Below are 15,887 nucleotides of genomic sequence, written 5' to 3'. Positions count from 1 at the left end.
AAGTGGTTGATCAATTTAGGAAGTCTCAGAATCTGTTGAGTAAGCTGAGTGAAAGAAGTCGTTAAAAAGGTTTACAATGCTATGGTTATCGGTCAATTGAGTACAGTCATCCAATTCAAATTCGTCAAAACTCATATTGAGTGGCCCAGATTTGTGTTTCATATAAGAGAAAACATGCATGAGACTATTTTTATAAAAGTTAGCTAACAAATTATCATCGAATTGAGGTCTACTCGAAGATATCAGAAGTTTAACAATATTTTGGAGATCTTGAAGATACAAAAGTTTTATTTTATTTTTCAACATAGTTTCCTTGTAATTCTACACACTTCTCCCATCTCTGAAACCCGTCTATATAGTACTCATTATTTTTTTTAAGGCGCCGCCCTTTGTTGCCTTCTTTACAAACTAATATAACTAAACAACGCTCATGCCTTATTGGAATAAAACCAAAGGCTCAAGAGTTTGTTAAGAAATAGAATCAACTATTTTTTACTGTGTGAGGGATGTAAAATTAAATAAATGGGTTGTTTTAAAAGGATGTCACTGAGGTTTTCCGTACTTAAATTATTTGTTTTTGGCTAATTTTAAGAATGGAGTCAAGTTTGTTACATAATAAAATTATATCTTAGTATTTGAATATTCTATGATATCAAAACCAAAGTTCTCGTTTCACTGAAACTTTTTATTTTGGAATTTATCTCATATATTCAAACATTCATTAGCCAAGAGGAATTCGCCTATTCATCTCCTTGCCTAAGTCTTCTTGTTTCTTCGGAAAGAGTTCCTAGATGAGTTTTGACTGGCTCTTATCCTCATTTAGATCGCAATTTCAAAGAAGTTCAGTCCTGGAAATTTGTCTCTTTTGTGACCAAGAACTGAATCATAAGATAAAGAAAAGCTCAAATCGTTTTGGATCAGGATTTTTCACGAAAATATGAATATAATTTATTGATGAATTATTCCTTGACTCGTAGTAACTGATCATTAAATAAAGTAGAGTTCTTGACATGATAGTAATTTCGAGGTGCTTTGAGGAAAGGGGCTAACATTTCATATCATAAAACTTAAGTTTTCATTGAGGAATGATCACATTCTAGCTCCTAAATCAAGGCAACGACAACAGACGATAATCAATCAAGAATTTCTCTTCATACAGTTTATAGAAATCTAAATACTATGTTTATCAGAGTCCTCTGATCCCTTGTGCAATGAAATATCGATGTTCTAATAATGTTTAATATGTTTTTCCGAATTAAATACTCTTAAATCATTTTTTGCATAAATTTGACAATTATTTTTTTCTTCATACAATGTGAATATTTAATACATATATGACTATATTAAGATGTTTTTTTTAAATTTTTTTTTTTTTGTATTAAATTCCGTTTAAATTATTGATTTGCTCTTATTTACGAGCGCTGTTATCTTCAAGATGAGGTCGGAAACTTTTCAGAACTCCTTCGTACTTTCTTAGCATAAAAATACTCAGGGAATTATGAGAACCAAGGACTTCAAGAAGTCATTGATTAAAACTATTGTGAGTAAAGTTATAAAAATATTCTGAATAAGTTTAAATATACATTTTGAGAAGTGTGCAGTTGGAAACCTTTAAAATTCGGTGTAGTAAAGTGTTGTTACATGCAAATCGAATCTTCGTGTATCCTTTGCACCTAAATATTAATATAACAATTAATATATATTTTTCTAAATTTTATATTATAGATTAATAATATTTAAAAATTTATATTGGCAATCTACGATTAATTACGCGAATTTGAAGTGATCCTACGTTAAGTAAAACCAAAAAAATAACGTTTTGGGACACCCTACTGTATATTATATAATCCCGATGCGTAATACTTTGCTTTGTCTATAAAATATTTGTAAAGCCTAAGTTATAGTCGTGTATACGTATAACTTCATGTATAAATTAAACAAACATAGGTACTAACGGAAAGAGTAAAAGCAAGAGAAGCTTGCTTGAATGGACCGATATTGAACGTAACATGGATTTTTTTAATACTGATAAGTAATTAATTACAAAGTTTCAGAAAGACACAACGAGTGATAGGGATGACTCATGATACCATAACTAAAATGTAAAAAACTTATTATGATAAGAAAATGATGATAAGTACATAAAACTGGGAACTCCCTGAAATAGTTCTTAGAAGTGTTACTCCCTCCTTCGAATCAGCTGTACATGATTCAATATTAGTATTACAGTGAATATCAGTATTACTATCATCACTCTCGAGTTCACAAGTATTTATCTAAATAATGATGGTTGGAGGTATTGGAGTCCTTGAACAAGCTACTCCGGAGGTCCAAGAGATTATCGATGGGCTGAAGCCAAAAATTGAAGAGAAAATTGGGAAATCTGTGGATAAATTAACTCTTATTTCCTTCAAAACTCAGGTAAGGAAGAGAAGAAAGAAAGAAACTGACGTCATTGGTTTGCTTTATTGATTGTTATGAATATAGCCAGATAATGATTGGGTTTGCCCTTTATTTAGGGATAATTTACGAGTAGATTATAGTTATATGGTTATGTCATATTCTATAATTTTTGCCGTGTTTTACTTACTCATATTACTACTTAGAATCGTGTCACTTTTCAATTGTTTATCTGTTATTAGAAGTAAATTATATAGTACGCCTCTGTGCATTTATGTCAGCAAATGCGCAGTAATTTGTTAAATTTTATCTAACTTTAATTAATGTATCAATTTGCATGAACATTAAAGATGAATAGAGTTTATAATTGATACTCTATTGACTATTGTATAATACATTATTCATCGTATTGATGTCTTGATTCTTAGGTGGGATAAATAATTTATTTATACACTGTAAAATCCATCATGAACTAAAATTTGTTATAAATTCAAAAATTTAAATCTGTATAAGTTATAAATAAGTATATGTCACTTTTGAAGGGTTAATCTATTATTTTTAGACATCGAAGCATCTACTTATTGCAGAATTTATATGCAATAACTACATATTTATAAGTTATTGGCAGTTATACATCTTTGAAGCTTATGAAACTTTCATCTATTCAAATGATTAAACCCATACTAAATAATGATGTATTTTTAATCTTACATATTCATAATTTTAGGTAGTTGCTGGAAGGAATTATTTTGCCAAGGTAAAGGCTGGAGATAATGATCATATTCATGTCCGTATATACCATGATCTTTCAAACACCAAGACTCTTACCTCCGTTCAAACAGAAAAATCCCATGAAGATGAAATAGAATATTTCTAATTTTGTTTGAACATTATAAAATTTATTATTATGTGTGCAAAATAACAGTTTTTTAATTCCAAATATATATATTTTGTACTTTGACAAGTTATTCTATAGATAAATTCTTTGTTTTTTCTACATTCCAAAATAGGTTTCGGTTTTTATTCTGTATATATAGTTGATTCAAATGGGATAAATAAGTGTTATAATACATCATTGATCACTTGATAGATTAATTTTAGTCAAACGTGAGAAGCCACTCGTTTAATAGGTGCTACATTGCTATATTTCCAATTTCAGCCATATTGGCAAGTTAGACAACGTTAAAACTTCTTTTATAAGGACTTTCCCTGTAGCTTCTACTAATGTAGATTATGACTGAGTAGCCTTGAGTGGATTGTTACTCGCATTTTTCAAAGATAATATGTTGAGAACATATATTACTCCTAAAATATGAGTCATTGTGTATAAATACTGATGATGTGATTCAATTCATGCTAGAATTAATCATAAAATAGAATAAATTATTCAAAAAATAATTTATTTAATATCTACAAACTAATATTGTATTTGCATCAAATGTTTTAAAAATAAGCTTACTTTCTTTGATACATTTTTATAAATATAGAACGAGGTGATTAAAAAGATTATGCTTCTGGAATGTTAGGACAGATATGACTAAATGCCTATTATTCTAACGGTACTAAATTAGCATTTTGGCAAAATCACTGAAAAGGCTACCAGATATTGTTATAATGGACAGAGCGGTAAGCCCTGATACTGTTAATGTTCCTGGTGCTGATATTCCCTCTATTATGTTAGTGATCTTACCATAGAGCTATAACCAATTCCACCTAATAGTGCACAATTCAGTGAATATCAAGCATTTTTAATAGAAAAATCCAAAACATAAACTAGTGATAAAATAAACATGTTGATTTGGTCAATGTCAAGTCACGTGGCCGGTAATTTTGCCCAGAGGAGATTTTCCTGCCGGACATATTTGCCGCCTTTTTATCATAAAAAGTGGATATTTAATGGGTTTAGTACTACCTGGAGGTGCTCATCCAGCTAGTTCTAATAATGCAACCTGTTTTAATGAAGAACATGCTTTTGATGAGAAATTCCTTTTGGTCAACTCATATGAACTTTATACACGGGTGTCCACAGGGTTATATTGGGGGGTCCCCCGACTTCATTTATGGATTTTTATCGAAAACATTTTTAAACTACAAATTTTTCCTCTGCTGCATAGTTTGATCAAAATTACCTTTTTTTAGAAAATAAATCCTTGTTTTTTAATCTGCTATTTTGTCGTCGTAAAATTTTTTCTCCTCGCGAAATTTCTTTTAGTACAAAGCAAAATCTCCTTGATTTGGCTTTTTTTTTTTTGGGGGGTAGAGCTTTAGCCTGTCCAGCCCCCTTGCGTCGCCCTGTATACAAATAAAAAGTCATACTATTTGCCGTAGTTGTAATATTGTATCAACACCTCTTGGTATTTTAAGGAACTGTTCCATTTTGGGATAATAATTGAAATCCCAAAAAATGATAGATCGACAGAATGTTTATTATTCAAAATGAAAGAGGAACAGGATTTACTTTGAATAATTCATTAATGAATTTTTGATAAGTCAAACATATTGATCTACTCAAGGCAAATTACCAGCGGCAAAAATGTAGGAGGAAAAATTACCTGGAACTGTCAAGTCATACCCCTTATTCCAGACACTACAATTAAAAAAGAATAAAAAATATATAATAATGTAAAAGAATAGACATTTAAGATATTAAATGTGAATATTATAATAAAATAAGCTTTAATCATAAAGCTAATTTTATTTGCCCTCAAAAATCGAACCAGGTAAACTATTTCTCATCTATCGTTCTTAGACTAGTGACTCAACTAGTCTTTATTCTCTATGAATCATAATTATCTAAGGATTAGTTAAGTGTCACGAACAAAACTCGTCAATTGGTAATTGAGTTTTATGAAGTAAACAAAAAAGGATACCAAAAACTTGGCTCGTCTACCTAAAATGCGAGTATTTATTCGGAACTCATCAAAACTAAGGATTCCCCCATTTTCTTTTTCGAGAACATTATAGCAAAAAAAATCTTTCCAAACTGAATTCCTTCCTCTGTGAAATATATAATTAAATGTTTTCCCACAGGCAGCACCATATTTTGATTATTGTTAAATGGGTACTGGCGTCATAACATGGATTGCCTTTATCCCCCTCTCTCCCATCCTCGCGCGAGTTTTTTTTTATCGTCGTCACTATATCAAATTATTGTTTTTTATAAAATGTTTAAAATATCAAAGTCTCTTTAAAAAAAGGAAACTCGTGTCCCGCGCCGTAAACCCCAGGTCTTAGGTAGCTTCCACACAGTAAGAGATACAATCAAAGGGGTACCTGCATCATTTGTGATAAAGGACTCAAGGGATTTAAAGAGATCCTTGAGTCCTTTAGTTAGTGAAAGTGAGGTGACCAAGCCAGTGACTGGTAAATATCTTCTAGGGTGTCCGATATGAACAAATTAACATATTTTTGATGATAAAATACTGAAAATTCATTTCAAATTTCTTGTAAATTCTAATAAGGTTTGGGATGGAAGTTATTTTCACCTGTTGAACGACCATTGTATGACTTTTTGATATAAAAAAATCATTTATTGTGTACATTTACATATTTAAGTAATTAATTAAAAATGACAATTAGACAAAAGTTCATAGAACCCAGCATTTCATTGACTGATATGTCTGTTTGAATAACTATATATACACATTACACATGTACATTGCACAATCAAGAAACTCTAATCCTATAACCTAAAATTCCATGAAACAATGTACACATGGATATCAGTTTTAAAAATACCATTTTAATTACATTATATGTATTCAATTATAACCACAAAATACAATTTACATTTTTTTCCTTCAAATATTACCGCTACAAATTATAAAAGTTTGCTTAAGAAGCAAAATTATAACTTTTTTTATTTAAAAGCTTTTGATATATATATATATTTATTTCACTATGTAGATTAATTTTAGTTTTATGCGAAAATATATCCCTAATTAATTAAAGAAAAACATTTAACTGCTATAACTCAATAATAATTTTGAACAAAGCAAAGAATAATAATTTTAATTTTGTTTGCTACCATAGGATGGATTGGTTCATATTTCGATTTTTTTGTCTACTTTAGGCTTTTGATAAATACGGAAATTCTACTTTTTTATTGTCTCGATGACCCCCTAAACGAGATTCAAACAGAAACACTGACATGCTGTGCAGTGTGCATATTTATAAAAGGTGTCAAACTTTAAACCTAGCCATAAGTAACATATGTTTATATATACAATAGAGGGAAATAATTTTTTGTATCTATATTTTATCACCAGGACTATTCATCTAAAAGTCTAGCTCGGCCGAATTTCCAAACCAAGGATGTAAATAGAAATGAATACTGATACAATCTAGTGTTGAGTTTCGGTCTGGAAATCCTAGATCAGTCTGATACGCTTATGATTTTTGTTGGACCGAACAAATTTAATCCTTTAAAAAAGTACGATATATATCGGTCTCAAAAAAATTGTGATATTTAAAACTCTTTGTAGATTTTACATATAAATTGTCATATGTGTTTTTAAACTGAACACGGTACAATGACGTCATAGGAATTTTAAACAGGAATAGATTGAAGGAATTTTCAACCTATTGTCCATCCTTGAATACGGAACTCCAAATTCGAGCATCTTTTGAGATGGATGATCGAATTAAAAGGAAATTCTGTGGTTCTAAAGGTCGGCTGACTGATGGGCGCAAAGAAGTTTGTACCTCTCTTCTTTTTATTGTGTACGGGTTTACGAGCACCCATTTTGGTGTGTATTTCAATTTTTATGTAGTAACATGAAGGGGATAAGAGAATAGAAAAAAATAAAGAATCTTTATATTTATAAAATAGAGCTTGTTTGTCTTGTTTATGGGTGCCCACACAGTTGAATCTAGGAAGCTAAAATTTTGCATGGGTGCTTTTTTTAAACCTGGTCAAGATAATATGGTGGCGCTGATTTTTTTTGGGGGGATCATATAAGGTGGGCTTATTCATACCTAAAACATAAAAACTGTTTTTGGAGCTCAAGGAGACTAGATGATAGAGTGTCGAGTTAAAAGTGAAACAGTGACTGGCGTCTCAAAAAAAAAAAAACAACTATACGAATAATGACACTTTCTAAATATATGCTTTTCTAATACTTCATAAGATGAAATGATGGCACAACTCTTACTTTTTTGAGATTTGCACCCACTTCTACTTATATGCGTTTCTCGGTATTGTTCAAGTAATAAGTGAAAAGTAATTCGAACCTTTTCTAATAAAAATCCTATCATTATATGGTTACAGTGAAATAAGTAATAACAACATGAAATAACGAATTCAAATACTATAAAGATTGAGTCATACTATTAATTTGTAAGAATGGAGAGTCATCACATTTTCTTCTCTACATGGATGTTACTCCGGAGGAATCTTCCCTCCCTGGAATAGTAGGGATTCGTCTGTAACATTTGTAGGCCCATAATATCCAGGTTGTGTGTTTGCTTTATAATTACTTTGCTCATATTTATCCTATCTTTAGGTCGTTTTAGCCTGAAGTTAATGAATAAAAGATAGATGATGTCCTTTCATGGCAGTCCAATGATTGAGAACAGCTCGAAGCTGTAAGGAAAGCAGAGAACAGAAACAGAAAGTCAAAGTCCAATAATATTTTTTTGAGGAATTATGGAATCTTAAGAATACATACTTAAATTTCAGGGTTGATCTTATCTAGTAGTATACGTTTTATTAATTTCAATCCGGAAAGACATTGGTGCAATATCACGAATGAGGACATCATTGGAAACAGCAAAGAAGATTCTAAATTTTCTGATGATTTTTTTTCACCTTTTATGCCCCTGTGAATAAGCAGAACAGCCGAAAAATCACAACCAAGGATCCAGACAATATTTTACCTTCAGTGAGACATTTTTTCAGAACAAAAAATCCAGCCGGAGCCATGGTTTTGGGCGTTGTTGAGTCTGCCCTCTCATTTTCGTGGAGAGGAAGGAGTGGCTCAATGCAGATGCTTACATCAAACTTCGGGAAAAAAAGCACTGACTTAGGCCAGACAAAAGTTTGGGGAGAACTTTGTTTTCACTCAAGACAGAGCTCCGTACCTTCGCGCTGTTAAGACTCAGGCCTTCCTGTGAGACTCCGGACTTTTGGGACCTCAACATGTAGCTTACCTTCTTGGACTATTTTATCGAAATGCGTCTGGAGGAGAGGGGGTTTGCTACTCCTCCCAGGAGTGTTTGAGTCTTTTATAAAGAAGGAGTACACCAAGCTCTAGTCTGACTTCATAGTCAAGTTCTGCAAGGGATTTAGACCTCATATTGAGTCACTTATTAGAGTTTAGGGTTGTGTTCAAAACTATTTTCAGATGATTTTGTTAAATAAATGTCCTCACAAAACCTTTTTGTTTAAATTTTACTCTTGAAAAAATATAAATTGTCAAAAATAACAAAAACTAATTAATAATCCTATCAATTTTTAGAGGCTAAATAGGACTAAAAGTGAATGTCAAGGGTGGTTTGAAAACCGATGCAAAGCAGGTATTATCTGAAGTTAACATATAAACTTCCATTCATACCATTATTGCAAAATAAAAAAAAAAAAAAAGTCGGAGATTTCTATAAATCCTAGGACAGTTATGTTTTGAAAGATGTTATAAATTGAGTGTGTAGTGTATAACTAGTGATGAAAATTGAGTGTAGAATGGGCCGTTTAAAAAAACAAACCAAAAATAAACATAGTAACTCTATCAATTTAAAGAATATTTTGGAGGAGAGAAATAATATTGCTTATGATGTTTCATTAGATCACCTAAAATCAGCTGCTAGATTTACTCCGATGTCAATCCCAAATACTACTCCGAGTCCAACAAAGACTTAAAATTATAACTTGGTAACAAATTCTCAAGGCTACGTTATGTCTTTGATCTTTTTTAAACATTATTGTTAAAAGTTCGTAGTAGAACTATGAAAGATATTTAGTTTTGATAAAAATGAAATAATTATAAAGCTCAGATTAAACTTTTATCGAAGTTACTAAGTCAAAACTCCAGCATTTCAGCACCATCTACTATTTCATTAGCTGTCCATATTCATTTACATGCACCTTAACATACAAAAAACTATCTTTATGATCAATAAATAATTTACGGTATACCAGTAACCCACAAATATCTACAGCAATTTCTTGAATAAGAAATGAAACTATTTTTTAATATTCTTGCAGCCTTGTTTTTTTCTTTTAATCTTGGGTTTTAAATAGTTAAATCTGAGGGTTTGTTGATAATTTCACTGACAGCCCCAACGAACAGACATAAATTAATTAATGAGCGTCTGAAAAGAAAAAATGTGACACACACCTGTATTTAAGTAATTGATACAGATTCTGTAGATTATATTGCCATTAAAAAAAGTCCCTGCAAATTATGAAATGGGAATGAATCGATTGTATGTAATTGTGTGTCGTTGTTTAGGTTTAGTTATGAAATCTCTGAGCTAGACAGTTTCCAAAGCCATATGATTTAGATACTACAGTAGAGAAATAAATCTTTATGAAAACTACATGTAAAAGTAAGAAATGGCAAAATTATTTATACGATTGCTATAAATTTTACAGTATTCAGTCCTGCTAAATGAATATATCTGCATAGGTATAACAATGCGTTTTTATAAATGTATTCCTTTCCTGCGCATGGCAAGAACTTTTCTCACTTTTTGATTTTTTTATATCTATATATTTACTAATACTTTTATGCATATTTAAGTGCATTTTTAAAGCTACAATACGTGATTAAAATATAGATTAAAAAAGTAAAATATTTCTACGACCCTTCAAAATGATGGCTTATATGAATAAAGACAATAGGTAATTATTTTAATGTATTATTAAGTCTCTTTTTTCAGAATGTTTCTCCCCATCTTCATATCCAACAATAAATGCTTATATTACATATATGTAAATTGTATATGTATATAGAAAGTAGCTCAAATTTTATTTTTAAACAGTCATCTAACAAAAGAGTAAACTATAGATCAGCGGTTATATACCTTTTTGTTAGTGTAACCCCTTGATAACATTTGACAAGTTGCGGTAACTCCAATGATTAAATTAGTCGAGAACACTCCTTACTACATTTTTGGAGCTAACTATTACTCGAATAAATATTTAAATTTGAATTCTAAATATCTGAAAATTTATAAGCATAATGTTGTTTATTTACGAAAATTTAATGATTGTATCATTAAAAATTTAACAACACAACAATGTGTTATATTTTAATTACCAAAAAGTTTGCATTGCGAAAAGCAAAAGGTATAAGTGAGAAAGCTGTTCTGGCTTCTTTCTCACCGGCTCTGAAATCCTTGGAGTAGTCTTTGTAGGAGCACAACCCAGATACAACAAGTCTGGTCATGTATTTAGATTTGATAACCAACAAACTTGAAAAGATTATTTTACAAAGGTATGTTGCTGAAAAAGGAAGAATCAGGCGCAGTGCGATCTCAGACAGAAGGGAAATTGACTAGAAACTCTTGATCCGACATTTGTTAAAAGGATTGGACAAAATTCAGTTTTTTTCTGTATCTATGGAAATGAGTTCAATGAACTCCACTTGTGCATGCTCAAGAACATCTTCAACTCTGATGATGAATGTATTTCTAGCAAATGCAAATAGTCTGTCAAATAAATTTTTTGTTCAATAAAGTCTTCTTCATTGTTTCTTATTCAATATCATTTTTGCCAAAGAAAGAGTATAAGCTCGACAACATTTCAATTCTATTTTTATCATATTTTTTTTTTGATAAGGCTGAAGTTTCTACTGGAATGCTCGGATCTTTTCTGAAAAATCTAGGTATGTTAGATTTGGTCCTAGAAGAGACAAATATAACTCTTTCAGGATTGTAAAGATGTCAGCCAAGTAAAATGTTGGATTCTGTCTCCAAAAAGTATATTAAATTATGGTTCAGATTTTTGATTCAAAAATGTTTTTAAGATAACCACAAAGATCAAAAACACGTCTTAAAACTTTGCCTTTTAGCAACCATTTCACGTTAGTGGACAATAATATACTGTTATGGGATGCATCCAACTAATTGTTAAATTTTTGAAAATAGGCTACTGATTGAAATATTAGCTTTTACACAATTCACGACACTTACAACCTTTTTCATTATATCTTGAAATTATTTTGGCAAAGTTTTATTTACTAACACAAGTCGAAGAACCATAAAGGAAGTTTCCATTGCATTCGATGATGCATTAATTACCAAACGTTGAAATCTAGACCTACAACCTAGCATTGCTGGAGCACCGTCTGTGCAGATACCAAAAACATTTACCCAAGGAATGTCATAATTTTGCAAAAATGAACCCACTTTTTTAAAGAAATCGCTTGCAGTAGTTGTCGTTACAAGGGGTTTACAAAAAATAAATTCATCATAATTCATCACCAAAATGGCCTTCTTAAAAATAGCTCATGTAAGCAAATAACGAAGAATCGTTTGCCACATCTGATGATTCATCAAGCTAGATTCTAAATATTCCAAGTGGAGGTAGTTTCATTTCCTTAATTACTTACTCCATAATATCAACAGACATGTCGTCTATTCTTCTACTGAGGTCTTATTGGACAGATGTTGTATTTGATTTTTTAACGTGTTCAGTTCGAAGCAGGAATTGAATTGCTCAGCAATAGTGTGAGGTTTCTTGTCTTAGGCAATTCTGAGAGCCCCAATATGAAACTTCAATTGCTGCCATATTCTGCTGTTGGTACTTGTCGCCAAATTGAAGTCTGTTTTTTTTTTTACACCATTAGTTTTCTTCTTAAAATACTAATCGTACTTACCCACAAAGTTAGGATGCTTAGCGTTTAAAGGACGAAACGATTTTATTGGGCTTCATATACTCGGTTGACATAATTTAGTTGCAAATGAGACATTGAGGCTTTTGGATTCTTACTTCAAGTATAAAAGTATAACCATACTATAAAATTTCCTCACTATATTTTCTTTTCCTAATTCTTGGCTTGCAATTCATCATAGGTAATCTAAAGTTTTAGATAATAAACTTTAGTTTAGTTAATTATTATAATTAGCTAATATTGATATTAACACGATAATACAAAACAATGTCATTCGGTATCATACAACAACTTTTTAAAAGGCCTAAGGCGATCTTAGTTTGTGTTACGACCCTCAAGTTAGGAACCACTGTTCGAGATACTTATATCTAAAGCTTTATAACAAAGTAGCAAAGTGCTTGTTAGTTTAAGGAGATAAAGGGTCGTAGTAATATCATTTCCTCTACGCAAGATGTCGCTTTTTATGATGCCACAAATGACGTCACTTTATCAGCTTCCCTTATACAGAATGCTAATTTTTCTTCAGTTTGCAGAGTTTACCTTGTTAATTCAGTTAAAACGGGTGATTTCATGGGGACTGCGTAGTCAGTTATGGAGTAATATTCAACGCTCCTAGTGAATCAAAATAGTTTCGCCACCATCACTATCTAGTTCAAGTACTGATCACATGTTCTTTTTTCCCCCGCTAATTTATTTTAAAGCTTTAAAACAAAGTAACAAAGCGCACCTGTTAGCCCGAGGAGATTTAATAGTGCAGCGTTTTTATATTTTTTTCACAAGCATGTCCTTACTTTTATTTTATTGTGCAACTTTTTATTCCAAAAAAGAGGTTAAATCCATTGGTACTTAGCCAATACTTCCCAACTATGGAATTATTAGTCAATAATTGTTGATAACAATTCACAGTTTAGCTAAAGCTAATTCTATTTCAACCAATCAACGTTCAGAACACTGATTATGAAGCAGAACCATTCACAGCTAATTTAGTTAAATTCTAAAATGTTCAGTGCACATTCCCTACTTGGTTTTATTAACTCAGTTAAAAAAATATTTTAGAATCGTTGAAGATTTGACAATTTTAGGTTTTATTCTGTCAATTGTTTCTCAAGTTATATTCTAGATCTTCATTTTTAATTAATTGAATTTCGTCAATATTAAACCATTCATAGTCTATATACGTAGGAAATTCAGTTGACAATTTATATCAAACCAAATTTGAAATTTCAAAATTAGAAGTCATTGTACCGTTTGAGAACTGAGTAAAAACTTCAAGGTTTAGTTTCGCCCCAATAACTGTTTTATGCAATGCCAAGGAGAATTAAGTAGGTTAAAAATCACTGTCATCACTTTACAAAGTATATAAGTCCCCTCCAAATACTTCAAAATGAACTCTTAGCCCATGGATTGTTTAAGGCAGGTAGACAATGTAGGTTAAAAACTACTGCCGCTTCACAAAGGATATATATCCCTTCCATAAGCTCCAAAAGATACCCAAATTCCATGGGTTGATTAAGAAGATTTAGGCCACTTCCATAACTTCAAAATGAATTCCGACCTCATGGGTTGTTAAAGACTATAGCAGGATATCTTGCACGTTAAAAACCGCCGTCAAAACATAACAAAGCTCCCTATAAGTACTACAAAATGAACTCTGGGCCCATGGATAGATAAAGGGTACGGCAAAGACACCAAGTAATTTAAAAATACCGCCAAATATCTCCCAAATATTTATTCCTCCTCCAAATATTTCAAAATGAACCAACCACATGTCCATAGTTTTTAAGATGCTTTCCATGCTTTGCCGTAGCTTTTATCAACCCACGGCCCTGGATTTAATTTTTAGTATTCGGAGGAGCCCTAAATGAATTGAGAATTACAGGCTGTGGTTTTTCATTTCATTGGTGGCCCTGTCGTAGTCTAAATCAACCTAGGGCTCTGGAGTTTATTTTGGAACTTTTCAAAGGGAAATATATGCACTGTGAAGCAACGGAGATAATTTCAAATCTGTATGGTAGACAGGCCGTAGTTTTAATCAGCCCATAGTTTCGGTGTTCATTCTGAAGTATTCGGAGGGTGCCTAAATGCTTTGTGAAGTGGCAATGGTCGTTTTTAACCCTACGTTAGTGAACATCTCAAATTCTATGTGAATGTAAAACACTGCGGCCAATATATGACACATTGGCAGAAGAACTAGAAGTGCTTTTCGGAAGGCCAATAAAGCGACAGGATTTTTTTGTTCTAATATCAAAAAAGTGACGTAAAACTGCATGCAGTAATCATAAAATTACAGTACTGTGTGTATGCAATCAAAGCAAAGAAAATGGAAATTGGTGCATGTATTTTAAACATTGCAAGAATTATTTAAAATTTTTAATGAACTAGGGTTTTTACTTATTTTGTTTCTTTTTTGTGAGTCGTTTTATTGTTCTTGGAAAATTTATATTGTCTTTATATTTTTCTATGTACTTTGATTGTTTTTGTATTGTTATTAACTGATCACCAGAATAAATTGATACTGGTTAAAAAGATATATCATTGATGGCTGATCAGTTTTATATATTGTACATAATAGGCGGGTTCTTTATTAGATGGTCCTCTCCGATGGAGATTGGAGATATATGTGTGATGTGAGTATCCTCCATAAATGAATCTGATCCAGCAATAAGTCGTGTGTGTTCTGAACTTGTCTTCAATGTAGGCATGTCAGTCTTTTTATGCCACTATTTTTTTTTTTTTGTCGGTCCGATCCTTTTTACCATTCAGTAGTCCTAAGGACCGATTAGTTGGTACTACGGTCTAAGCTATCTTTTTATTTTCTTAACTCCTAGATAGAATGGAAAAAAGAAGGAAACTATGAATGATAGCTAGGACGTACCTACAATACCCGAGTAAACAATCTCATTTCAGCTGTTTAGTAGTTCGCATAAAAGACCGATAATCTCTGGTTAGAGGACAGACAAATTTTATGTGTACTGATAGTCCTTTTTTTAGACCGATGCAACACTAATCACACATCATCAGTCAAAACGATTTCAAATGTCTTACTTGGAACCACAATGTTTCTAAAGCGAAGGTACCTATTTCTGATATAGAGATAGCAAACTAAGATAAATATACTCTTATTTAATGCTAATCAAGTATCTATGTAGTCCTAAGATACACTTAAAAATGAATTTATGCAAAGTATACATAAAACAGACAAACTTTGAAATATTAAATTAGATATCCCTTTTGATTATCCCTATTTTCCATAACTTCGATAGTTTTATATTTAAAAATTGACTTTCTTTCAATGCAACCAATCTTAAATTTAACTTTAAATACATAAAATTTTAAATTTTTTAACCTGGGTACAATCATGCTTTTAGGCATGTACTTATGGTAAATAGTATAGTAATCTTAATGTGGTAATATTTGGAAGTGGCTCATGGATTAGTTGATCCTAGATGAAGTAATTACTTTTACATAGTATGCAGAACCCTTTTTTTACTGTTTTAATTCATATTTTTTTGTTTCTCTCTAAAGTAATTCATATTTGCCGGCAATTTTCTGTCTACAAATGTACCAACTACTTATATTTATTGGTAGAAACTCATAATGTAAATTTATGACTTATCATTTTTTTTCCCAGTATTTACTATCTTCATCAGTTTT

The 15,887-nt window shown here is 31.3% G+C and overlaps 1 protein-coding gene and 1 long non-coding RNA gene across 2 annotated transcripts; one reads left to right on the top strand and one right to left on the bottom strand.

Moving 5' to 3' along the window:
• Positions 1-1,221: 1,221 nt before the first annotated feature.
• Positions 1,222-2,054, bottom strand: LOC139905219 (uncharacterized). The gene is made up of 2 exons (XR_011779823.1): positions 1,772-2,054; positions 1,222-1,673 (listed from the first exon to the last, which is right to left on the bottom strand). It is a non-coding gene; the product is annotated as an uncharacterized lncRNA (long non-coding RNA).
• A 144-nt stretch (positions 2,055-2,198) lies between these two features.
• LOC121115914 (cystatin-A) lies at positions 2,199-3,368 on the top strand. Its single transcript, XM_040710096.2, has 2 exons — positions 2,199-2,421; positions 3,128-3,368. The coding sequence occupies exons 1-2, from the start codon at positions 2,284-2,286 to the stop codon at positions 3,275-3,277; spliced, it is 288 nt and encodes a 95-aa protein (XP_040566030.1). The 5' UTR covers positions 2,199-2,283; the 3' UTR covers positions 3,278-3,368.
• Positions 3,369-15,887: the final 12,519 nt, after the last annotated feature.

This window comes from Lepeophtheirus salmonis, chromosome 4 (genome assembly GCF_016086655.4).
Source record: "Lepeophtheirus salmonis chromosome 4, UVic_Lsal_1.4, whole genome shotgun sequence".
Taxonomy (NCBI): Eukaryota; Metazoa; Arthropoda; class Copepoda; order Siphonostomatoida; family Caligidae; genus Lepeophtheirus; species Lepeophtheirus salmonis.
This window is presented reverse-complemented; position numbering and strand designations above follow the sequence as displayed.